Raw genomic sequence first — 21,999 nt, forward strand, 5'->3', positions numbered from 1 at the left:
GTTTGCAAATGGCGGTATCCATTTCAGGAATTGACGGTGAAAGCGGCGGCCTACTTTTGCGAGGAGAGGAAGTAATGCATTTCCAATGAGGGACCTCAGTGCTCGATTTGTCCATTGTTTTTACAGTCTATGGTCACTACATTATTTTTACTTTTGAAATCAGGATGAATTACAGCTGATAGAGCGGTAAAGTAAATCCCATGTTAACAGGTGTGACAGTTCTTAAGCTTTGAAATGACAAAATAAATAACTACAAAGTATTAAACAAAACGTCTTTACCCCAAAATACTGTTTTGAAACAAATTTTTATTATTTCCGGCAGCAATCATGCACTGTAGGAATCATAGTGTTTTCAAAAAGCCCAGACAGACATGAACAGTGTGTAGAACATGAAAACACACACAAAGACACACACCAAGGGGATTCGTCTTCATCTTTCTTACCGTTTGAGCAAAAATATTGTCCATGCCATCATAAATTTTCAAATAAAAAAGAAAAAGTGACCTTTCATACCTTCCACAAATTTAAGCTCCTCCTTCAGATTTCTATCTATGGTCTCCTAACTCCTCGAGAATTATTGCGAAGCTAGTTTGGAAAAAAAAAAAAAAAAATCTTTAATTTTAAAGTTGGAAATGAGGTGCGTTCTTTGAAGTTTACTTTTGCTGATTCTTTTAAAATGACATAGACCTATCACGTGAGGTCTGACCAGGGTGGCAGAGGCAGACATTGCAAGTGAAAGCCCTGTAGTAGCTACAGACATTGAGGAGGGGTTAAAATGGGGCAATGGGGGCATGGTGAGGGTGTGTAGAGCTTGCAGGCCATGCAATGTTGCTTACAGTTTACATTTTTTATCGTACAAGGAGATATGACCATTTACATGGTGATCACCGAGCATGCTGAAAAGTGAGGGCACTACTTGGCCTGACAGACGCATTCTCATTTGAAGCTGTATTCTGTTTGTGTTTTCTCAGGTGATGTCGTGGATTGTGGGATTAGGTGGCAGGATGTCAGCTGCTAAACTCCTCCTTCCTTTCCTCGTATTAAATTCATTTTGTGAAGGTAAGTCCCCTAAATCTGAAAATCCACAAGCTTTTATTCTGTAAAGCATGGATGTGTGGGATTTGGGATATCCCAGATTCAAATGTTCAGGTTCACCTCAGTTTTCTTTGATAGATTGAGAACATTTCTATTTTAAGAATAGTAAAAGATTGCTGAGCGTAAAAGTCAAAGCCTATAAATCATCACAAGCAGAGTTAGGATTACTGTGAATTATTTAATTAATTGCTGATTTGATAAAATCAAGCATTCTTGGATTAGTTTATTTCAAGGGTACTTTTTTTACATTTTAGACTAAAAATCCAGAATAAAAAAATAAGTGCATCATCACGTTTTTATTTTTATAATGACATTTTGCAATCCTATTTCCAGATTATGCTAAATTCATTGGATATTCTTATTACAAAGTGACTTGATGGGGCACTTAAATTTATACAATCACTGCAATTTGATCATTAAAGTACGTCCAGCTCTGACCTCTATCTCTGTCTGAAGTCTGCTTGAGAAACATGAAAGAAAAAGTCGGTTCTTTGATGACTGAAATTCACGCTCCAGCAGATCAATGGACACATTAGCAGTACATGTTTCAGGTTTAAAAGCCTCTCATGAGAATGTGAAGGATATTTAGTGAAAGAGAAAAGCTGCACGCGGTGCAAAGCCACGGTAACTGTTTCACGGTGACAGGCGAGAGGAGCGTTCGATGCCGCAGCATTGAAACTGCCGGTAAACTTAATAATCTCAACCTCTTTTCATCACGTTTACAGAGTTAATCATTGCTTTCTTTCCCCTTCAGCCTCTAGCGTTTTACTCCAGCATTCTTTCTATTTGGCATTTCCTTTTTTTCAATCTTTGATTTTTTCGTGGCTAACCCACTTACCTCCTGCTCCTCTTTAGCATTTCCTCCCTGATTCAGTAACTGGACTGATGATCATGGCAGTGATTCATTTATTGCAGTTATCTTTCTACATTCCACTGTCCGCCTCATCCTGACTCACGGTAATTAAGCCACAGGTATAGACAGGAGCTTTTTAACCTTCATTACCTTTCATCCTATAATGCACAGCCCATGTTTTTGTCAGTTGAGAGCTGTGCTGACAAGCCGCAGATGAGCATCTTGTTCTGCTCAGATAGGCACCCAGCAGAACAAAAAAGCTATTCTTTTAAGGCAGCAATTCTCTCCATCAGGATCTCTAACATCAATGAGATTGGCCCGCTCCGAACTTATTTCAATGTGTCTATTGTCAACAACCCTGCTTGGCTGATCAAAGACCAGCAGCTTTGTTCCCTTATCTTCCTAAAAAAAAAAAGCTTCTGACATCACAGATATCAGCTCCAGCTTGAGCCATGCTAACCATTTACTCCTTCTGTTCTGGGAACATGTGGCCAACACAAACCTTCTTTTCTGCTCAGGATGCTGGTCATGTTCAAGAAGCACCATGGTTTCAAAGTTTCTTTCTTTACCTTTATGCTGAGGGATGTATGCTGCAATAAGGAAAACAGACCAAAATGACAATTTAAACAGAAACTAAAAACTGCATAATTAAAAGACCATTCCGAACACTTTAAAAATACAAATAAAGTTGGAGAGGAAAGTGATTGACAACATGCAGAAAAATATTTTGTTTTTTTACCCTCAAATGCCTCAATGCTTTGCTGCTTTGAACAAACATTTTCAGACATAAGTCTACTGTAAAATTAGAGTTTCTGAACATATAATGAGTAAATATCCCTTACATTAATCAGTAATACCTTAAAATACTTTTTTACAACAGAAAAGAATCTGTGACTTGAGTAATAAGTTGCTCCCTACAACTTCTGTTTTTGCTGTTCTGAATATTAAATGAGAAGAACATATTCATCTGTTAAGTATAATTGTTCTCCATTTGTCTTCTCCCCAGCCTCCAATCAGCCGCCACGTTTCCTAAACTACTTCTTCTCAACCTACCTTCTGATTTATGAGGACACGCCCATAGGTGAGTGATTGGCATTGATGAATGATGCTAAAAACTCCGCCCCTCAATGTTTTCTGGGTTTGACTTTGTGTTGTAGCTACTCCAGCTTGGAGTCGTAGCATAAAGTTAAAGGTTAAATCCGGTTCCTCTAGGATCTGTTATTTCTCTGTTCTAATAACTTATTTTTGATTTGTTGATTGACAAGGTAATTTAAAGATGTTTGGCTTTTTCATTATCTCAGAGAGTGTTGGTGGCTTAAAATGAAAATTTCTTATTTGGGATTGATCTTTTCTTCTTTTTTATCATAACCTTTACTCCCTGCTAATTTGATAAAACTTTGGGTTTCTTGGAGGGTTCACCTTAGGTTATTGAGTTGTTGGTATTTTAATTCTTGAGTGCCAGGACCTGTGAGGATGACAAACATCAGTTCGTGTTTTTAAAGTCATAATATTTAAACATTATTTGACACATTTGTCCCCATTTATGTAATTTTTTTAGTATTGGAATACAATTCTGGCAATGTAACACATTGGTTTCATCATTGGTTTGGAATTCTCAGTCAGTTTAACCTTATTGGTCATTCTAATTGAAAAATTGAAACTACAGCCCAGGAAAATTTCAAAGGATCTCCCAGAATCTGAATTAGGAGATCACGATAAACTGAAGTTCTGTGGCCTCCACAGCAAAAGTCTGGATCTTTGTTTGGCATCACATCTAACTTTTGGAAGTTTGTTTCATGAAGTCGGCTATGAAACAACCAGTGAAGGACATAGATGTGCTTCCCGAACATGCCCTTTGGCCATGAATCAGTGTTCTCTCCTCAGGCAGCTGGGCTTCAGTCCAGCGCCGCCCTGCTCTCAGCTGAACTGTCAGTCACGTCCTTGGCCTGGCCCATAATGGCTTTCTCATGGGTGTGATTGTGAGCTTTGATTGAGAGATCAGACAGCGACAATTTGTCAAGATTATTGTTTATTAGCTAAGCAGATGTCCTCACAGAGGAGGCCCACCCATTTGTCAGCATAAACACAGAAATGCACCAGCAGCCCTCACATTAGGTGTTTGTGAGTTCTCTGTAGAACGTCAAGTTAATGTTCAGCCAGAACACCCGCAGGTTTTCCTACCAATAAACTTCCATTGGGTTCATTTAGCTAAGTCCCTAAATAAAAAGCATCTCATCTGTATCTCTGCTGATTCTGTTCAAGTAGAAACTAGAACCATCAAACGAGACTGTCATGGATTGGAGATACTTTATTTGCATTGTAGTATTTATTCGTTTCTCTACACGTTGACCTTTCTTGTACCAGACGTTGAAATGAATGAATGACTCTCTGGCTCACTACACAACTATCAGATTTCCGGAGCAGTCTGATTGGTCACACTCAGTTACCATGGCGTCTGTTGGGCTAAGTCATGGCGTTGATGTAACAGCATATGGTTAATGTGAGCAGATTGTGTGAGGCGACACCAGGGGCTGGTTAGTGTAACAACCAGCTGATTGACAGGAGGACAAAGGGACCAATGATAGCGTATCCCAGAGGTGAGGAAAGCCTCTTCTGTGTGGATTAAAGTAAAATTGATCCTACATGCATTTCGAGACAACACTGTTAGAGCTTTTTAGACAGCAGACCAGCAGCTCTAGTGCATGGAGGTGCTAAACCTGCAGTTTGCTCATCATTTATCAGACAGATGAGGAGATGCAAAGCTGGCTCTTCCATGTGAGTCTGCACCTGCTGCTTTCACCTCTTAAGCTAACAGTTTGGGAACTAATTTCCCTGTTTGAAAAGGGCAGCAGATGTTTGCTGAGGTGAGAAAAGTAACAAGTCTGTTTCAGTGCAAACACTTTATAATGTTTTACATTCAAAATACACTAAAATATCTTTAAAGTCCCACGCCGATCATTTCTTGTATTTTCAAAGCATTCCCTGTGGTCTAAATTATGATTAAGTTGTTTTAAGCTAAAAATCAAAAAGCCTGTGGGACTGTTGGCATGGAGCAACGTCATCACCCCTTTCCCTATCCATTGTGGAGTAAAGCATGGAGCTTGTGGTTCATCCATCCATCCATCCATCTAGAAAAAGTTGCCCAAACTTCCATTTCCCAGACCACTTCCTCAGCTCCTCTGGGAGGACTCTGAGACGTAGGAGTAGAGAGAAGGGAAGAATTCGGATGCGGCCTAGTCTCTCCAACGAGTCTTGGGCCTTCCCTTGGGCCCCCAACCTGTAGGACATGCTCAGAACACCTCCCCAGGGAGGCGTCCAGGAGGCATCCGGAGCAGATGCCCAAACTTCCTCCACTAGCTCCTCTGGATGTGGAGGAGCAGCAGCTCTACACCAATCGAGTTTCTCATCCTATTTCCAAGGGAGCCCCCAGCTACCATATGGAAGAAGCTCATTTCAACCGCTTGTATATGCAATGTGGTTTGGGTGGCAGTTGAGGACAGGTGCCTCAGCGTCCAAACCCAGGTCATGGAACTTGGTTCTAAGAACATGGACCTTCACCTCACTGGGAGGGAAGGAGTCTGAGCTTGTGCAAAACGTTAAGACGCACTGGCTAGATATAGTTGGACTCAACTCCATGCATAGCCTGGGCTCTAAAACTCAGTCTATTGAGAGGGGTTAGACTCTACCGTGTGGCCCCTCCCACATATTTTCTATCACAAAGAAGCTTTTTTTTTCAAATGGCATTTTTTTGTTTACTCTTGATTTAAAACAATTTGATTAAAGAAATGCTTTAAGTCTTTTTTTTTACATATATATCCTCCATCATCAGAAAAATGTCACAAGAACATGTTAAAAACACCACTTTCATTGGAGTGGGTCTTTAAAGTTGAGATCTAGATTTCTAGTAGGGATGCAGCCATTTAATTTAATTCATGAGCAAATATTAACAAAGAAGAAAAACCCCTCTGCCACAAAGTAAGGTTTGTTTGTGACAATTGTGTTTCACCATAGACATGTTTTGCCTGGCACAGCTCTTGCATGTGTTCTGCATGCTCTGCATATTCTTACAAATCTATTTTGTATTGGAATAAACACATTTGTTTATATTTCATGATTTTTTTACACTTCCACGCAGTTGGAAGATTTTATCCCGGTGAGAAACCGTCTAAACAGAAACAGTGATGTTTACACTTAGTGGCAGATAGCACTGTATATGTTATGTTGGGAAATGGGATGTGTAATTAAGCTGAGTGAATACTTTGATTAAACGCTCTCATCTTCTAATCCACTTTGGCTTGATTCGGCAGATTAAGCTCACTACTGCATAAATAACTGTTAAAACACGGCGTTGGTTGAAAATAAGGAACTTGGAGTGTGTTCTGGTGAGGCTCATCAGCATCTGTGTCATTGACGAAATGGTTTTGCTGTTTGTCGTCATTTAAAAGGTTGCATCTGAAGCAATGTTACTTGTTCTGAATGAGAGAATAAAAGCGTCTGAAAGCAGATCAAAACCATAGGGAAGTGTTTGACGACGCTCAATACACAGATGAGAGATTTGATCCAAACGATCTGTTTTTTGGACTATTGTCTTTTTGCATACAAGAGTATAAGTCAGCACACGTCTCTCTAAAAGTAGGCACTTTTCTCTGTTCAAATCTTACAAATATATACATTATAGGCTTTTTCTGGACCTTTTCTATATTTTCTAATTCTCTTGATCTCTTCTAGTTGGCGTTCTTCTGCTGCCAGAGTAAACACACCGAACCTTTAATTAGCTCTGTGGCATTCCCAGTTCAATAATAATTAAAGAGCAATAAGTTGCCCCAAGGAACCTCTTATTAATGTCTTCCTCTTAAACGTTTTTATGTTTGTGAGCTCAATTTCAATCCACTTTCACATTGTGAGCATTCTCTATTTAGTTCTGCCCCCCCCCCCCATTTTTTTTATCATTTAGGTCAGCTTTTATTCACCGATTAACAATGCAATACGCAAATGCACTTTTTGTTATTCTTTTTAACATTTATAAATATATGCAGTTCCAACATGACTGCTGCAAACTATCCAATTGAACTGCAAGAGAATATTGGTAATTGTAAATATATTTAAATAAAGTCTGAAATAATTTTACGAATCAGACTCAGATTGCATGTGATTCAAAGATTCTGATTTTTTTGACTCAGTCTTTTGGATGGTTTACCCACCTGCCAGTTTCAGTTTAACATGGGATTCGAATATATAGAAATATTAAAGATAATCTGTTGATGATTGACATTAAAGCATGCATGCAGGACGATGAGTGATGTTGAAACAGAGACATAATAAGAGCTTAGCTTCAAATGAAGTTGAGAACTTTTCTGAAAAAGATATTGAAATCAAAGAAGCATGACAACAAGAAGATGTAATCTTTTATTTTTCTTTGCTTTGATGTTGATAAGTGTGAGCCCTTCAGTTGAGTTAAAAGCCATTCTCAAAAATGGAGGTAAAATGAAAACTGTCGTAATGTTCAGGACTGAAGATCAGCACAAAGTGGATGAAAACCAGAACTCAGGAGTTTTTCATGAAGTTTGTCAAAACAACGTCCAGGCTACTATAGAGGATGAGAAAAGTTGGTCCCATCAGCTGTCCCTCGACTGGGTGTGTGATCGCGCTGTGGACGCAGAGGTTTTAAAAAAAAAGTTAAAATCACACAGTCACCGGACATTTTTTTTTAAATCAGTCAGTGGCAGTCCAGTGATGAGACCTGCACGCTGACGATTGCTGTTGATGCTCAGAAGAATACAAAGAAGACAGAGCATTGTGCTTTCTTGGTAGGCATGTGGTCTAAAAATGTGTAAATTTGTAAATTCAGAAGATTATAGTGAGTGCTCAAAATCAGAGTTGTGAATCACCAGTAGTTCAAAATGGCATGTTTTATATGTAACCCCAGCGGCACTTCATACGGACGACTGCTGTCCGGAGACATATCCATATTGTCCAATCAGAACTGCTGCCAGTCAACATTTCGGCTGCCTCCAACCTGTAGCTGGCCAGTTGTTGCCCGATTTTGTAATAGCGCCATCCCTTTCATCTGATGATCAACTGACTGCCGCCTTCTACATTCATAACCACACCAACAACTTTCAGAAAAATTCGGCTGCAGCATGAAATCTTGTAGATTCTGCTGAGGCCTGCCCATCCCGCGGTGGTAGTTGTATTTGTGACAGTAGCAAAAGTGAGCACTGATGGAAGGCAGTGACCTTACTGGCAGGATGTTCTAAAATATGTGTTTTACCATTAATTAAATCCTGTTGGGATTTACACAGGACTGTTTGCTCAATTAATACAACAATCCTGATATTTGTCGCCATCTAACTGTTACTGCTGTCATTGCATCCTGCTGAATTTCAAACACTGTCCATTTCACTCCCACTCTCAGTTCTAATTTGGAAAACAATGTGTGAGTCCTCTCTCCGTCTCTGGCAACTGCTTCAGTATCTGTCACTGTTGATTTGAGCTGCTGAGTATGATGTGCGCTTGTGTGCTTGTGTGTGTCCACGGCTGTGGTTCAAAAAACATTTATTATCATCTGCAGATACAACGCATTTGTATTTAAAAGATTTTCTTTAGGCTGAAGCACATTTCTTTTTTTGCTAAATTAAACTTTGGGAATGGAAGCATTTTATCTTTGTTTTTCTATGTTTTACTGATTGGTTCCATTGAGCCCTTGCATTGACTCCTGCCTGACTGTATTGGTCTCCCACTAATGCTATTAGGCCACCCATGAGGATCCCCTATTTTGGTTAAGTCAATCATCCTTTATCTTTTTATGCTGGCTCTTTTTCTGACCTCACTCCTCCTTGAAAACAACGGGCATTTCCCCTTTATGAGGATTTTCTGTTGAAGAATCTAATGTGAAAAGGGTTTCTTTGATGTCTTTGATTTAAATGTTCCGTATGTAATCAAACGTGTTGCTTAAACAAATGAGTGGGGGTGGAAGGATTACAGGCTCTGGCTGTGCTGTAAAGCAAACATTATGAATGCCAAAGTCAGAGTGAAGCTGTTGATTCTGAGCTGGAGACAGTTTGGGCACACTGTCCTTTTTACTTTAGGAAGCTGAGGGGAATCGTACTGACGCGTTTATGTCTGACATGTCGTTTCTGCCCAGGATAAAATGAAAAAAGGAGGAAAGCAGAAACAATAGATGCTCTTGTACTTCACTGGCTGATGATATTTTATTCCAAATGTGGTTAAATTGTTGGAATGTAGATCTTTTACTGTAGCTGCTCCAGGAGGTGATGTCAACACTGTTAGTTTGTTGTTCAGTAAGCATCTTCAAGATTTGTATTTATTAAATTTTTTTCAATTGCTAAAACACTGGGTGCCATTCTCTAAACCAGTCGATCAACTGCTTTAACTCTTTTCTCAAAAACATCACTCTGTGGTCAAAATCTAAAACACAATTTGCAGTTAACACACAATTTGTAAAATTCTAATCTACTCTTTGCAGAACCCATGACACATTCTCACTTTTAAAACACGTTTGGTATTTACAACACACAAAGAGAACACAAAGAGGCAAAACTCAAACTCTATTCCAACACAACAGTCACCATTAACACACAACTGGTCAAAACTTCAGCTTTTTCCAGTAAAGATGGATAACAGAGCAAGGCCCAGACCCACACCAAGACCTGGACCTAGATAAAGAACAAGGTTCTGATGAGATCCAGGTCATAGTTATTGACCATGTTGGTTTATGGAATGACCATGAGGGAAGCAGGTCAAAAGGTCAACCTTCAACTCAGCAGGTTCAAGTTGTTACAGTAATCTGGATCATTCATATAGAATTTCAACAAGAAAATGACAAAGATTTTATTGTTGTCCGGAACGATGTCAGTTTTCACAAAAGTTTACTTATCAGAAAGTAGTTTAACACTAATCCCCAATGTCCATTAGTTTTCTTCCACGTTGTTCTCCCTTCCTTAACCAAATTGAAGACTTTTTTTTCTGCATTGGAAAGTTTGTGAGAGACAACCATGCACTGGACAAAACCTGTTGGAGGCCTTAGACATTTTTTTATAAACCATTTTGTGAAGTGCCAAGTGTTTTGTCATGTGTTGTGATTACTGCATTTTTTTGTTCGTTTTGACGACTGAGTCTTCATTATGACCTCAAAGTGAGCTTTTGACTGAAGAGTCAAGGATTTTGTACATTTAGTTTATATTTTGAATATTGTGTTTGGTTAAATTGGTCTAATGTTTCAGAAAATGTGTTTTAGCATTTGAAAAAAAACAAACAAACTGTAAAATCCTTCAAATCAGTGAGGAAAACATGCTTAAAAGCTGGATTTAGATTATTTAGGGTGGAAAGTTTAATTGAAAGCATCTTCAGGATTGTGGTGAAACATCAGGTTGAGAAGTTAAAGAAGCAAAAGTGATCTGACTATTGTTACTGATGGAGTGACAGTAAGTGAAATAAATATGACAGAGTTTTCCTTTTTAATGTTAACCTCCTTGTTGTTCTTTTCTTTCCGGCTTTTCCCTTTAGAGGTCACCACAGTGAATCAGCTTCCTCCATCTAACCCTCTTCTGCATTCTCTCCTTTAACACTAGCCACCATCATGTCTTCATTCATTACCTCCTTTTTGGTCTTCCTCTAGACCTTTTACCTGCAGCACTAGACTCAGCATCCTTCTACTAATACATATTACTGTCTCTCCTCTGGCACGAACCATCTCAGACTGGCCTCTCTGACTTTATCTCCAAACTCCTAACATGTGCTCCGATGCACTCATTCCTTATTCTATCCATCCTTGTCACTCCCAAAGAGAACCTCAGTGCTGTAAGGAACAGGTCAAAGGATTAGGCGGCAGGCACACAAAGGTTTAAGTTGTTTATTCTGCCCAAAAGTCTTCACTAGGGGAAGGGGGCTGGACTGGGCTCCTGCCAGGCTGGCTAGCTGGCTGGCTGGCAAGAGATTTCAGAAGCCGAGAATCCAGTTGGCTGAAGATAGATTCAGTATTGACAATCTGGCAGTTAGAGGGAGAAAAGGTGAGGCTTATAAACTGGAGTCTTGATGAGGGAGAATGGGTTACAGCCGGCTCAGAGGCAGGACTGGTAGAGGGAGGCAAACCAGAAAGTGGAGAGGAGAAGCATATTACTTCTGGTGTCCACCACTGTATTCGGGATTTGCCACAGCAGCAAGCACAAGACCTTGTGACCACAGCTCTGAGCAGCAGCAGAGACATTAGAGGAGGAGAAGATGGTCCACTCTGACTCAATGTCTCCAACTTGCCATGGTACCAGTGAAAGACCTCCCTGACGGAGAGCTCATACAGCAGATCTTCACAGTACATTTAGGTCTGACAAGTCTTTCCGGCTTCCTTCTCCATTAATGAATCCAACTCACCACCAGGTAGTGACTGGTGCTAAGCTCTGCTCCTATCTTTACCCGAGTATCCAAGACACATGGCCGGAGGACGTCTGGAAGGACTACAAAGTCAATCAGTGATCTCCTGCGTAGGATGTCCTGATGCCACATGTATTGGTGGACACCCCTGTGCTCGAACACGGTGTTGGTTATGGACAAACTATGACAAACACAGAAGTCCAACAACAAAACACCACGAGCGTTCAGATCAAGGAGACCATTCCTTCCAATCACGCCCCTCCAGGTGTCATTGTTGCCCATTTGGACATTGAAGCCCGCCAGCATTGGTAGTTCCTTCATGAATCACCACCTTAATTCAGGGGAGGCGTTTGAGAGCTTGAGTGATTCCAGGGCTCAATGCGCATTCTGGAGTGTTAAAGAATGCGCAATTCACAGTTTAATGAATGTGCATTATGTCCTGGGTGTTTACACTGGACCACCACCGGACAACCAGGGGGCAGCAAAGAGGAGCTTCTTCTTCTTGCATTTTTCTACTGTTAAGTAGTTCATATCCCCCACCTACCATTCAAAGAGGCTTGGTGTGAAATGTCAAAGCAGTGCGAATCTTGTACACCAGTAAGGTTATTCCAAGATTTAACAATTTCAGGACTTGAACCATCAGCCCTCCAGCCAGACGCTCATGTCACCAACCAAAAACACTTATATTTGCAGCTTGTCAAACTTTTTGCGGAAGAAGAGAAAGTGAGAATCACTTTATATGGATGGATCAGTTTGATCAGTTGTGTTAAAATGTTAAGGGTGTTGGTATTAAAACGTTTCTTAGTAACAAAGCTGGTCTGTCCTAAATTTTCTTAGTAGATTTATTTAAAAAAAAATTGTGCTATTTTAGAATTAAAATTTTTGTTTGTGTGTCTTTGAACAGAAATTACTTTATTCTCCTGAACTAAAAAGTTCACTGCTAGGTGGCAGATCAGCGTCTAGCAGCTGCTTATCTGGCCCAGGTGGGTCATGGCTGATACCTGCCTGAGACACGCAGAGCAGCTAAGCTGGAAATTGATGTTTCACATCAGCGACTACCTCTCTCTGCTTCATCGCTGAGAAGCTGTGGGAATGAGAAGAGAAATGCAGAAGTGTCTGTGGATTTCTGTGTGTTTGTGCATGTTTGATGGATCTGCTGCTTCCTTAAAGACCCATTCCAATGAAAATTGGTTTTTTGTTGACTTTAGCATGTTCTTGTACCATTATTCTCATGATGGAGGACATATATAATATACTTTAACATTAAAACCCTGTTTCTGATTGTTGTGATAGATCAAGATCAGACAAAAACCCGGGGTTTAAAAAAGCTTGGGTTTGTGACGCAATAGGCCCAAAGTCTTCCTGCTCCGCTCCAATTAGGATGCATCCACTTACAAAACAAATAGATCCATTAATGTTTTAATTTTCATAATCTGACCTGCCAACTTTTACAATAAAGATGCCAATGCTTCTACAATGGAAAAAAATATATAGTTGGAGTGGACCCATGTCATTGTCAATCTTAGGGATCGTGTCATGTCAAGAGTGGTTAAAAACTAGTTTATTGTATTATTATAAGATTATCCGTAACAAAAAAATCAATTATTGATGCTCAAAAGATTAGATTTGTTCATGGAAGTCACATCTTTATGCAAACAGAGACGTTGTGTTGGAATCACCCGTTCTAGCGTCTATTCTTTTTTCATTTACAAAGAAAGGTTCCACATACAACTTTTCTTGTGTTACACACCGCCGCACTGGTTTTTAGTACTCAAGCTAAACAAGAGAAAAGATTTCCGCCTCATAAAAAAATAAAAAAATAAAAAGTAACGGGTATAATTTATTAGTTCTTTTGTGGTCCAGTGGCGAGGGATCCACGGACCTGTACCGGTCAGCGGCCTGGTGGTTAGGGACCGCTGGTGTATGGCATGAACCGGTTAAATTGATGCTAAGTTTTTTTTTTCTGTATAAAGTGTACCCTTGGTCTTTTGGATAGGCATGGTGCATCAGCCCAGTCCTTTTTGGTTGATGTAGGTTATTGTTTAAAAGTAGTAAAAATATGGTATTCTAAAAACCAAATAAACTTCCATTTTAATGCCACCCTGCTGTTGGTTAGGCTTCTTTTATTCTCATTTTATCTGTACTCCAAACTTCCATTGGTCCTCTTGGCTCTGTTGTCTGACATGCAGCTCTTTTTAAGCTTCAGTATAATTTATTGCAGGTAATCTGGTCTCAAAATGAACAAACTCTGATCAGTTCCAGAACAGCAAACTTGCTAAACTCTGAATTATTGTATGGATGATGTGTTGCATCAACTCATATTAGATGGTGCAGAGTAATCTCAACGCCGGTCATCTGTGGCTGTTGTGCATGAAGAAAGGTTATCTTGTCCTTGTCTTGAATGCTGACATTTGTTCTCATAAAGGCCAGAGTGCTGGTGCCAGATAGGATTAATTGACAAGTGGAGTGGCTGCACTCTGTCCTCCATTTACACACCAGTCCTTGGCTTTAAGCCACTTCCTTTAGTTCAACTCATTTGTATACTTTTATCTTTTGGAATTTGTGCAACACTTTGTTCATGTCAACTCACTGGATTCTTCTGTAGGTTTTTTTTTTTTTTACATCATGAATACTAAGTGGAGCACAGAAGCTTTAAATGAATGTATAAAAAAAATCTGAGGCTTCTTCAGTGTGAACTCCTCAATGCTGATGTCAGTCATGTTTGCAGTTTTTAGTGCTTTGAAACACCTGTGGATAGAGATGCAGCAGCACTTTTCTTTCTAATCTCAAATCCATGAAGCTTTGGGAACCATGAGCAGGTCTCCTCAGAACCATGAATGCTGAGCCTGATGTCCTCCTGGTTCGCTGTCACTTCCTCTCAGTTTGTTAAGCCTGGTTCCTGTAGGGGGTCAGCACACAGCCGAGCTGCACCTTCATCCTGCCATTACATGGACCTCAGAGCCTAGCAGGATCTTCTCAGAAGAGAACCCACCGTTTAGGAGGTGAAGCAGGAGTTTAGCTGAAAGTCTGAGGACAGTGAAAGTAGCATGAAATCAGAAATGAGTCTCTGTTGAAAGAAAAGAAATAAAAACAATGTCTTTGTAATCTTGACCAGCGTTTCAACTTCCAGGAATAATCTCCCTTTGAATGATCATAAAATCCTCCTGAGATGTTTTCTCCATTTTCCTGGAATTGATCTTTTGGTTTGAAGCTATGCTGATATAATAATATCTGACCAGTCTAGTCTAGTGCATGTTTTGTTTTGTATTTTAAAAGGCAATAAATAAATAAATGTTGTAGATCCATCGAATTAACACAATTAATGTAATCTCTAGTGGTGGACACTGATATTTTACAGCCTTCAGTGATTTTGCTGCAGAAGTACAGTAATGTGACGGCAGAGCAAATCTGAGATAAACTATAAGCTGGAAGTGGAACCCAAAAGTTTCAGGGTTATTTCCTAAATCTTACATGAAGTTTAGATAAGGTGATGCAAGGACGTTCCGTGCTCTGAAAGTTATGGCAATGTTTTTCTGCTTTTAAAACACGATACACTTTGTTTAAATGCTGTCAAACAAACATTCAGTTTGTTCTAGCAAAACAGTCCAAATATGTGTGTTGTGTTACATCATAATGTGGACAGAGGCATCTGTGAAGAATGCATAGCTGAATGAACTGACAAAGTTTAAGTTGAACAGTTTTTTATGTTGTGTTTACATGATTTAATGTTTCTGTCAGGAACTCATGAAGAACCTAAAAGTCCTGGTGGAACTGAAAAGTTTACTAAATAAACTTGAACAAGAATATGCTCAGAAACAAGAGGGAAAGAAAAAGATGGCGGAGCAGATAACCTGAAGAACTAAAAACCCGACACTTAAATACACGGAGGATCATTAACTATATATAGAGAGCTGTGGATGATCAGAAACTTGAACCTGGAGTGACTGAGGGACAAACACAAAACCCGAAAACAGGACATGAAGAACCAAGGTTATTTGTCACAAAGAAGTGACAAATAATTGATTACCTTTCTAGTAAATCATGCTTTACAGTCAGACATTTAGATGCTGTGAAACTGATGTTAAATTCTGAAGAAGTTTGTTGTAGAAAAACAGTGAGAGTGTACCTTCTGTCTTTAGATCACAGTCTACTACAACAGTATAAAAGCTGGTCAAATGTTTTTATAGAAAAATGCTGGACTGTTTTTCACTTTACAACATGCATGTTTTTATGTCCTTATATAACAAACAGAACTAAGAAAAGGAATATAAAAGCTAGATGTTCCAACCATCTGCAGGAGTGCTGAGTCATCAGCAAGACCTTCTCTGATGCTCCCAACTTATCTTTTTTCATATATATTTTTGAATGGAACTAATTTATATACATAGAAATAGCTATTCTTTATACTCTTTTTTGTGGTTATATACTCTTAAGATATTAAGATTATTGTCCAATCAGATTTTAATCTATGAAATTAAGGTTTATGTACGCCTCCTAAAATTGGGTCAGAACTCAAAACAGTGCAAAGAAAAAATACCCCAAACATCCTGCTTCATTTGGAGCAAATGTTGTCTGTTTCAGCTTTATGTTGACACCTGTATAACTGGTTCAGCGGTAGTGCGGTCGACTCCTGATCTGAAGATTGAGGGTTTCGATTCCTGCCTTGCCTGCCCATGTGTTGAAGTGTCCTTGGGCAAGACACTGAACCCCAAATTGCCTCTGGTGGAAGTTTGGCGCCAGTGTTCAGCAGCGGAGCCGCCACCAATGGGTGAATGGATCTATGACTGTGAAGCGCTTTGGGCCTTTGAAGGAAGGTAGAAAGCGCTATACAACTATATGCCATTTATAGTTTACCATGACTGAGTCCAACACTTCTGTTCAGCACAGTCATATGACATGAAATCTTATTTAAAAAAAAAAAAAAAAAAAAAAAAAGGACAGACTCAGCAAATAGTGTTATCCCCCAATGTCCAGAGAACATAAGCAGCTGAAGGAAGCTCTTGAACAGGAAACCAGAACTGTTTGGAGAGTGGATTGGACTGTTTAATGGGAAGATTCTTTGAAGGAGAATCTGGTTGGGGTGCAAACATTTGACTTTTATTTTTAATGTGTTGATGACCTGGTCACTGCAAAGGACAACAGTGGTGCATTCTGGAAGGATATGTTTGTTTAGGTTTGTAGTGATTTTAGTTGTTAGAGTTTTGTTGGTGGTTAGATTTGTTGTTTTGTCACACCGTTTTAGGTCTTGTTGTTTAAAATCCCACTACAAAAATTGTGTTTTTGGTGTTTTTTAACATGTTCTCGTGGCACTTTTCTGATGATGGTAGACACATATTAACCCTTTAACACTGGAGCTGTTTCTGGTGATACATACACTCTTTGACATATTGAAACTCCTCACCTCGACTCTTCACGAGATCAGTGGATATGGAGAAAAGGAGCTTTTCACACGCCCCCCCCACAGAATCAGCTGATTTGTGTTGATTGTATAAGCAATTCACCGCTGAACACTTTTGCATATCAGGGCAAAGCTACTTTTCTTCACTTGAGAATCCGCTGGAATTATGATAATTGCATAAATTGTTGATGGATTACAGTTGTTGAAAGAATGTCAACACTGGAGCTAAAGCTCAGTTTTTAAAGGGTAAAGAAAAAAAATCTGCTCAAAGTTGCATTTTTGAGTATTCCTTTATTGAAATAATGGAAAAAAGGAAATAAAGGAGCAGACACAATAATCCCGCTTGATAAAAATCATAATTGTAACATAGAAAATACGCTCGGCAGGCCACAAGCTGCAGTCTGCTCCACAACAGGGAGGGGGGGGACAGGGTTGCTCTTCGGCAATTGTCCCACTCACTATGTTCTAGAAATTGACACATTTTTTTTTAATTTTAGCTTAAAAGGGCATCATCGTAATAACACTGGATACACTTTGAAAACAGATCAGAAGACAATCGGAGTCAGACTTTAAATGTTGTTACTGCTCTGCAAGTGAAGACTGCACACAGGAGCAAGGTACCTTTACGGTTTAGTGTTGCAGGTCGTCAATGTAAGCAAATGTATCCTTCTTCTGCTGCAAACATTGATCAAATGTGAATGTATTGAATTGCTGCGCCAAAGTGTTATGTTTATGAAACTTTTTGGTATATTTATGTAGGCTTGATGAAGACTGACGTCAAAAATCCACCTAAAGGCCACACTCATTCTGGTGAGGGATTGGAGCGGTTTGAGTAAACATTGTCAAACAAAGAGATGAAGACAAATGTGCCCAAAGCTGGTGGACTTCAGCAGATGTCATTTCACAGCTCTTCTGTTGTTTGGTGCTTCACCTCCACACACTGTCCTTTTCCTAAATTACTGAACGAGGTCAATCACCAATTTACCAGTGTCACTGTCGTTGTCAGGAAACAATATTAATGTAGTCTAATTAGGACCTGAAGCTAATGAGTGCTACAGATAATGAGATCATTTATAAACCATAAAACAAGTGTGGCGTGTTATAGGTTTAAAAAAAAAAAAAAAAAGCTGGAGGTGGCAGCCGGACAGCCTGGCAAAAAAAGGCTGATACACAAAAACACACACACACACATATGGGTTTTTGTGTTTTATCGGGATTGAATTTTAACCCAACACTTTTGGGGACTTTGAGGTCTACGCTTGACAGACTCACTGTCTCTTATTTATACAAATAGAAAACACTGAACTCATTTTTCTTCCCACTACTAAATTATTTTCTTTTTCTGCATAAACCTGACAATGTTCTGGGTTTGTATCTTTGTTTTCTTGAAGAAAAAGTGGTGTTAACCTGAACAACATCTAATTCTAGACAAAAATGTCGATATGTTTGTTTTTATTCAGGTGAAATTCATAAGTACATAAAACCACAAGGAGTGCGTCAATATTCAACACATTTTGCCAGCATGCGTTTACCTTCATTGTGTTACCGGATCGTACTGGAATTTTTACAGCATATTGCAACACATATTGTAGCTTTTTAAACCAGGCCTGAGGCTTCAGCAGCATCTCAACAGATGTGTGAGGCTGTGGCTGAAAAGAACACATTTTTGGGTTGTGGGAGCAACCTGACTGATGATGTTTTCGAGGGATACGGGCACAGACGTCGCGGTGGCCTTGTGGAGTATAATGTTGATATACATCATCAGTCGTACAGTTTTCTCACATGATCATAAGAACATGAATGTAAACGTCAAAACAGTTCATCATCTTGTTAACATCAAGGTTGTTGGTTTATTGAGGCGAAATATTTTAGTGTTTTTTATGAAAACCACCAAATCCTGAGCTTTTGATTCTTGTCTTCATGTCTTCTAATGTTTTTCATGTTTAATGTTGATGCTGGTTTGAAACAAATCAAAACGCCAGCACTATCAGCCCTCTGATTATTGATGAACAGCATTTAAGCTCAACAGCAGCTTCTTTCTGCAGTAAAAACTGTCACAGGTCTCCAGAGGAACTCAAAATAATTGCATTTCATCGGGTTCTGACAAACTGTGAAAAGCATTCAGGTAAATAATAACAGGAAAAATATGAATCGCTTCGATGACACTAAAAATTCTGACTGTTTACACTTGTTTCCATGGAAAGTCTCTGGATATGATTGCAGTTAGATCATATACAATGTTGGCTTCAGGTTTTAATTAGATTTTCTGATGTACAATTTTAGGTGATCGTTTACAAATGATTTCTTTTTGGAAGAGCTTATAAATGTTTTCCAAGAATAGCTGCCATTACTAACTGCAGGAAAATTATCATAAAAAATCATTTTTTTAGATCTTAGTGGTTAAAGTAGTAGCAACAGAAAAATAATGCAGAATTTAACACAAAATTGCAAAAAACTGTTCTGGTTTTTATCTTGTGAAATTATTTTAAGGGTTGTCTGTCTAAATGAAATTTCACTGATCTTTTTATGTTGTGAAATCTGTTGTTGTTGTTGACATTGTTGTTGTAGCAACTATTTTCTCTAAATCTGATGATCTGAAACTCTGTAATCATACATTTTCACAACATTGTTGCCTGATTCTTGTAAAATATCCAACAAAATGAAGATATTTGTTGTTGTTGCAGTTTCTTTGTTGTTCTCAGCTGGAGTCAGCATTAGTGTGACCTGTTTTCTGCCCACTTACTGTGAAGAATATTTAAAAGAAATCAGTCAACATTTACTCTTATTTTATAGTTTTAAGAAATTTAAATTTAAAGAAAGAATGGTTTTATCGTATACTAAGATGCTCCAATGTTACAGAAGTTGTTTCATATAAATCTTGTTTTTCTTTTTAACCCCTGTGCTATCTTATGGGGTCCAGATGACCCCAGCCTTACATTGATGTGTGATCCCTCCCATGACAAAGATGGATGAAGGTGGACAGGGTTTTATATCTGCCACGGACATTAGTGAAAGTCAAAAATCATTGAAAAGGAAAAGTTAATCGCTTTATTTTGACATACTCTGATAATCTTTTGATCTGTTTTCAAAGGTGTCCCAGTGGTATTCTAAATATGATTATGCAGTTTTCAGGCACTAACCAAAAGCCTGAGTTGTTTTCTAGGACTTAGTTTCTGCAGAGCTGCAAAAGTTAATCAGAAATTCACTTCTGAGTTGTTGAGCAACCCTGCCCCCTTCACGTCACCCACAACTCTTTGTGCTCTCTCTCGCTAGCTTACGGCCCCTCATGCCCCCAACCTGACATCAGTGGTGTAACAAAAATGGCGATCAATATCAGAAGTACAGTTTTGAGCCAGATGCCAGCTCGGACAAGGCAATCAAAAACCTACATAGATCTATGTGTCTACAAGTGGATGCATCAGAATAAAGCGGAGCAAGGAGACTATTGGCCCTCCCATTGTATTTTCTAAATTACAAATACAATCTCTTTTAAACAGTATTTTTTGTCTGCTCCTAGTTCATTTCTTCAAACATGAAAAATAAACTTAACCTAAATACACTAACACATGGTTTAAAACAGTATGGGTAGTTGATTTTGTTTTAGTTTCCTTAGATTTCTTTGCTTGTAGAAAGATCTGATCATGACCTTAATGATGCAACTAATGACTTATCAGCCTGTTTGAACATCATAGATGTTAATCAACACCACAAGTGTTGTTCATGCCATGAAAAGTGTCTATTGTGGCATTTTTTATGCTTTCTTTGGGAAAAAACATTGGGCTTTGGGATATTGAACATTGGGCTTTTACCTAGTATAGGTGGCTTCATTTTTTTGAAAATCTCCATCCGCACTGCTTCATGACAATCAGCAAAAGCCGTCAAACCACAGCTACCTCAGAGTTGGAGCTACGTTTGTCTGTGAAAGCAACTTTTTTCTGAGAAAAACTGACTCTTAAACGGTAACAGAACCTCTCCTGACCCCGGCTGCTGCCGGTCTACAGCATCTACCGTCACGTCCTCAGGGCTGACAGAAACAACACAGCCCCATAATTCAGCAACCCATGGGCCAAATGATAAACATGTAAACGGGGAGGAAAGGTCAAAGAGGGGAGGCTTTTGTTTTAATGTGAATGTGGTTTTCTGAGGGGGCAGCTTCACAGTGAAGGTGGCATGTTCCATTACTGTTCTGTGATTTAGCTCAGTCACAGGTAATAGTCAGCGCTGGTGGGGTCAGCAGAGGGCCGCCGTCAGAGAGGGGGGAGGCAGACAACGGAATAAAAACAGAATTAAAAGCTGAAAAGGAAGATTTGTAGATAATGTTGGAAGGAGGAGAAAGCGGTCACTGCAATGGCTCTGCTATTGATGGACAGTTTGGCGGCGGTGGAGCAGTTTGTAGTGACAGCGGCTCGCTGTGGTCGTTGGCTTAGGTGACAATGACGGGTCGGACCGGCTCAGTCGCCACTTCAGAAACCTCAGCAGCAAACATCCACCTGTCCTCCCCCATCAGCCTCCGTCCGCACCCCCCTGCCTGTCCTCCATGAGGAAGACAAAGCGTGACGAAAGGATGACAAAAACGAGGGAGAGTCGGGAAACAGCGGCGCTGTGATGAAGCAGAAGCTCCTCCCGTGTGATCAGAACCTGGATGGCGTGGATGTGCTGTGACAGGAATGACTTGCCTCACCACCGTGCAGAATGACTGTCCACTAATGTCCTTCACTCTCCTCTGACTTTCTCAAAGTGATTGGTTAGTCACAGCCTTGTCAGTTAGCGTTTTTGTCATTTCGCCACTCGTGTGAATTAGAAAGCCTGTCCTGGACCGTTCATTTAATTATGCTCCTCGTCACTTCATTTCAGACGGTGCTGAATTGCTCTCATCATAGTCGAAGCAAAGAGTGATTCATATCTGGACAGCAGAGTCATCCTCAATTAAGATTTGCTGAGGTTTGAAACCATCCTTCCTGCAAACTTTGCCTTTCTTTGGTTTTTTGGCTGCGACTCGAGGATAGAGGATGATATTTGCTGATGTTGTATCTTAAACTTTACCTTCACTATTTAACCATTAAGAACTCGTAGGGTCAAATTTGGGCTTGTTTTGGACTGCAAAGAACAGATTGTTTTTATAATCATTTCTTTCTGTTTTGTGTAAAATTTGACCCACACTACATACTCAAAAATGCAACAAAATTTGATGACATCACAGCGGGGGAAAAACTGTGGAAAACGGAATAGGGACAAAATCTCTTAAAAGTATTTGAAAATACACTAA

At 39.4% G+C, this 21,999-nt stretch overlaps 1 protein-coding gene across 2 annotated transcripts in view; it reads left to right on the forward strand.

The window, feature by feature from the left end:
- Nucleotides 1-21,999, forward strand: part of cdh23 (cadherin-related 23) — a 168,380-nt gene that overhangs the window by 12,057 nt on the left and 134,324 nt on the right. For both annotated transcript variants that reach the window (XM_024298075.2, XM_024298076.2), the window contains exons 2-3: nucleotides 972-1,059; nucleotides 2,955-3,029. In XM_024298075.2, the coding sequence (XP_024153843.1) occupies nucleotides 975-1,059; nucleotides 2,955-3,029 (160 nt within the window). In that variant the 5' untranslated portion in view covers nucleotides 972-974. The remainder of the gene's footprint in view (nucleotides 1-971; nucleotides 1,060-2,954; nucleotides 3,030-21,999) is intronic.

Source organism: Oryzias melastigma, linkage group LG15, assembly GCF_002922805.2.
Source record: "Oryzias melastigma strain HK-1 linkage group LG15, ASM292280v2, whole genome shotgun sequence".
NCBI classification, from domain to species: Eukaryota; Metazoa; Chordata; class Actinopteri; order Beloniformes; family Adrianichthyidae; genus Oryzias; species Oryzias melastigma.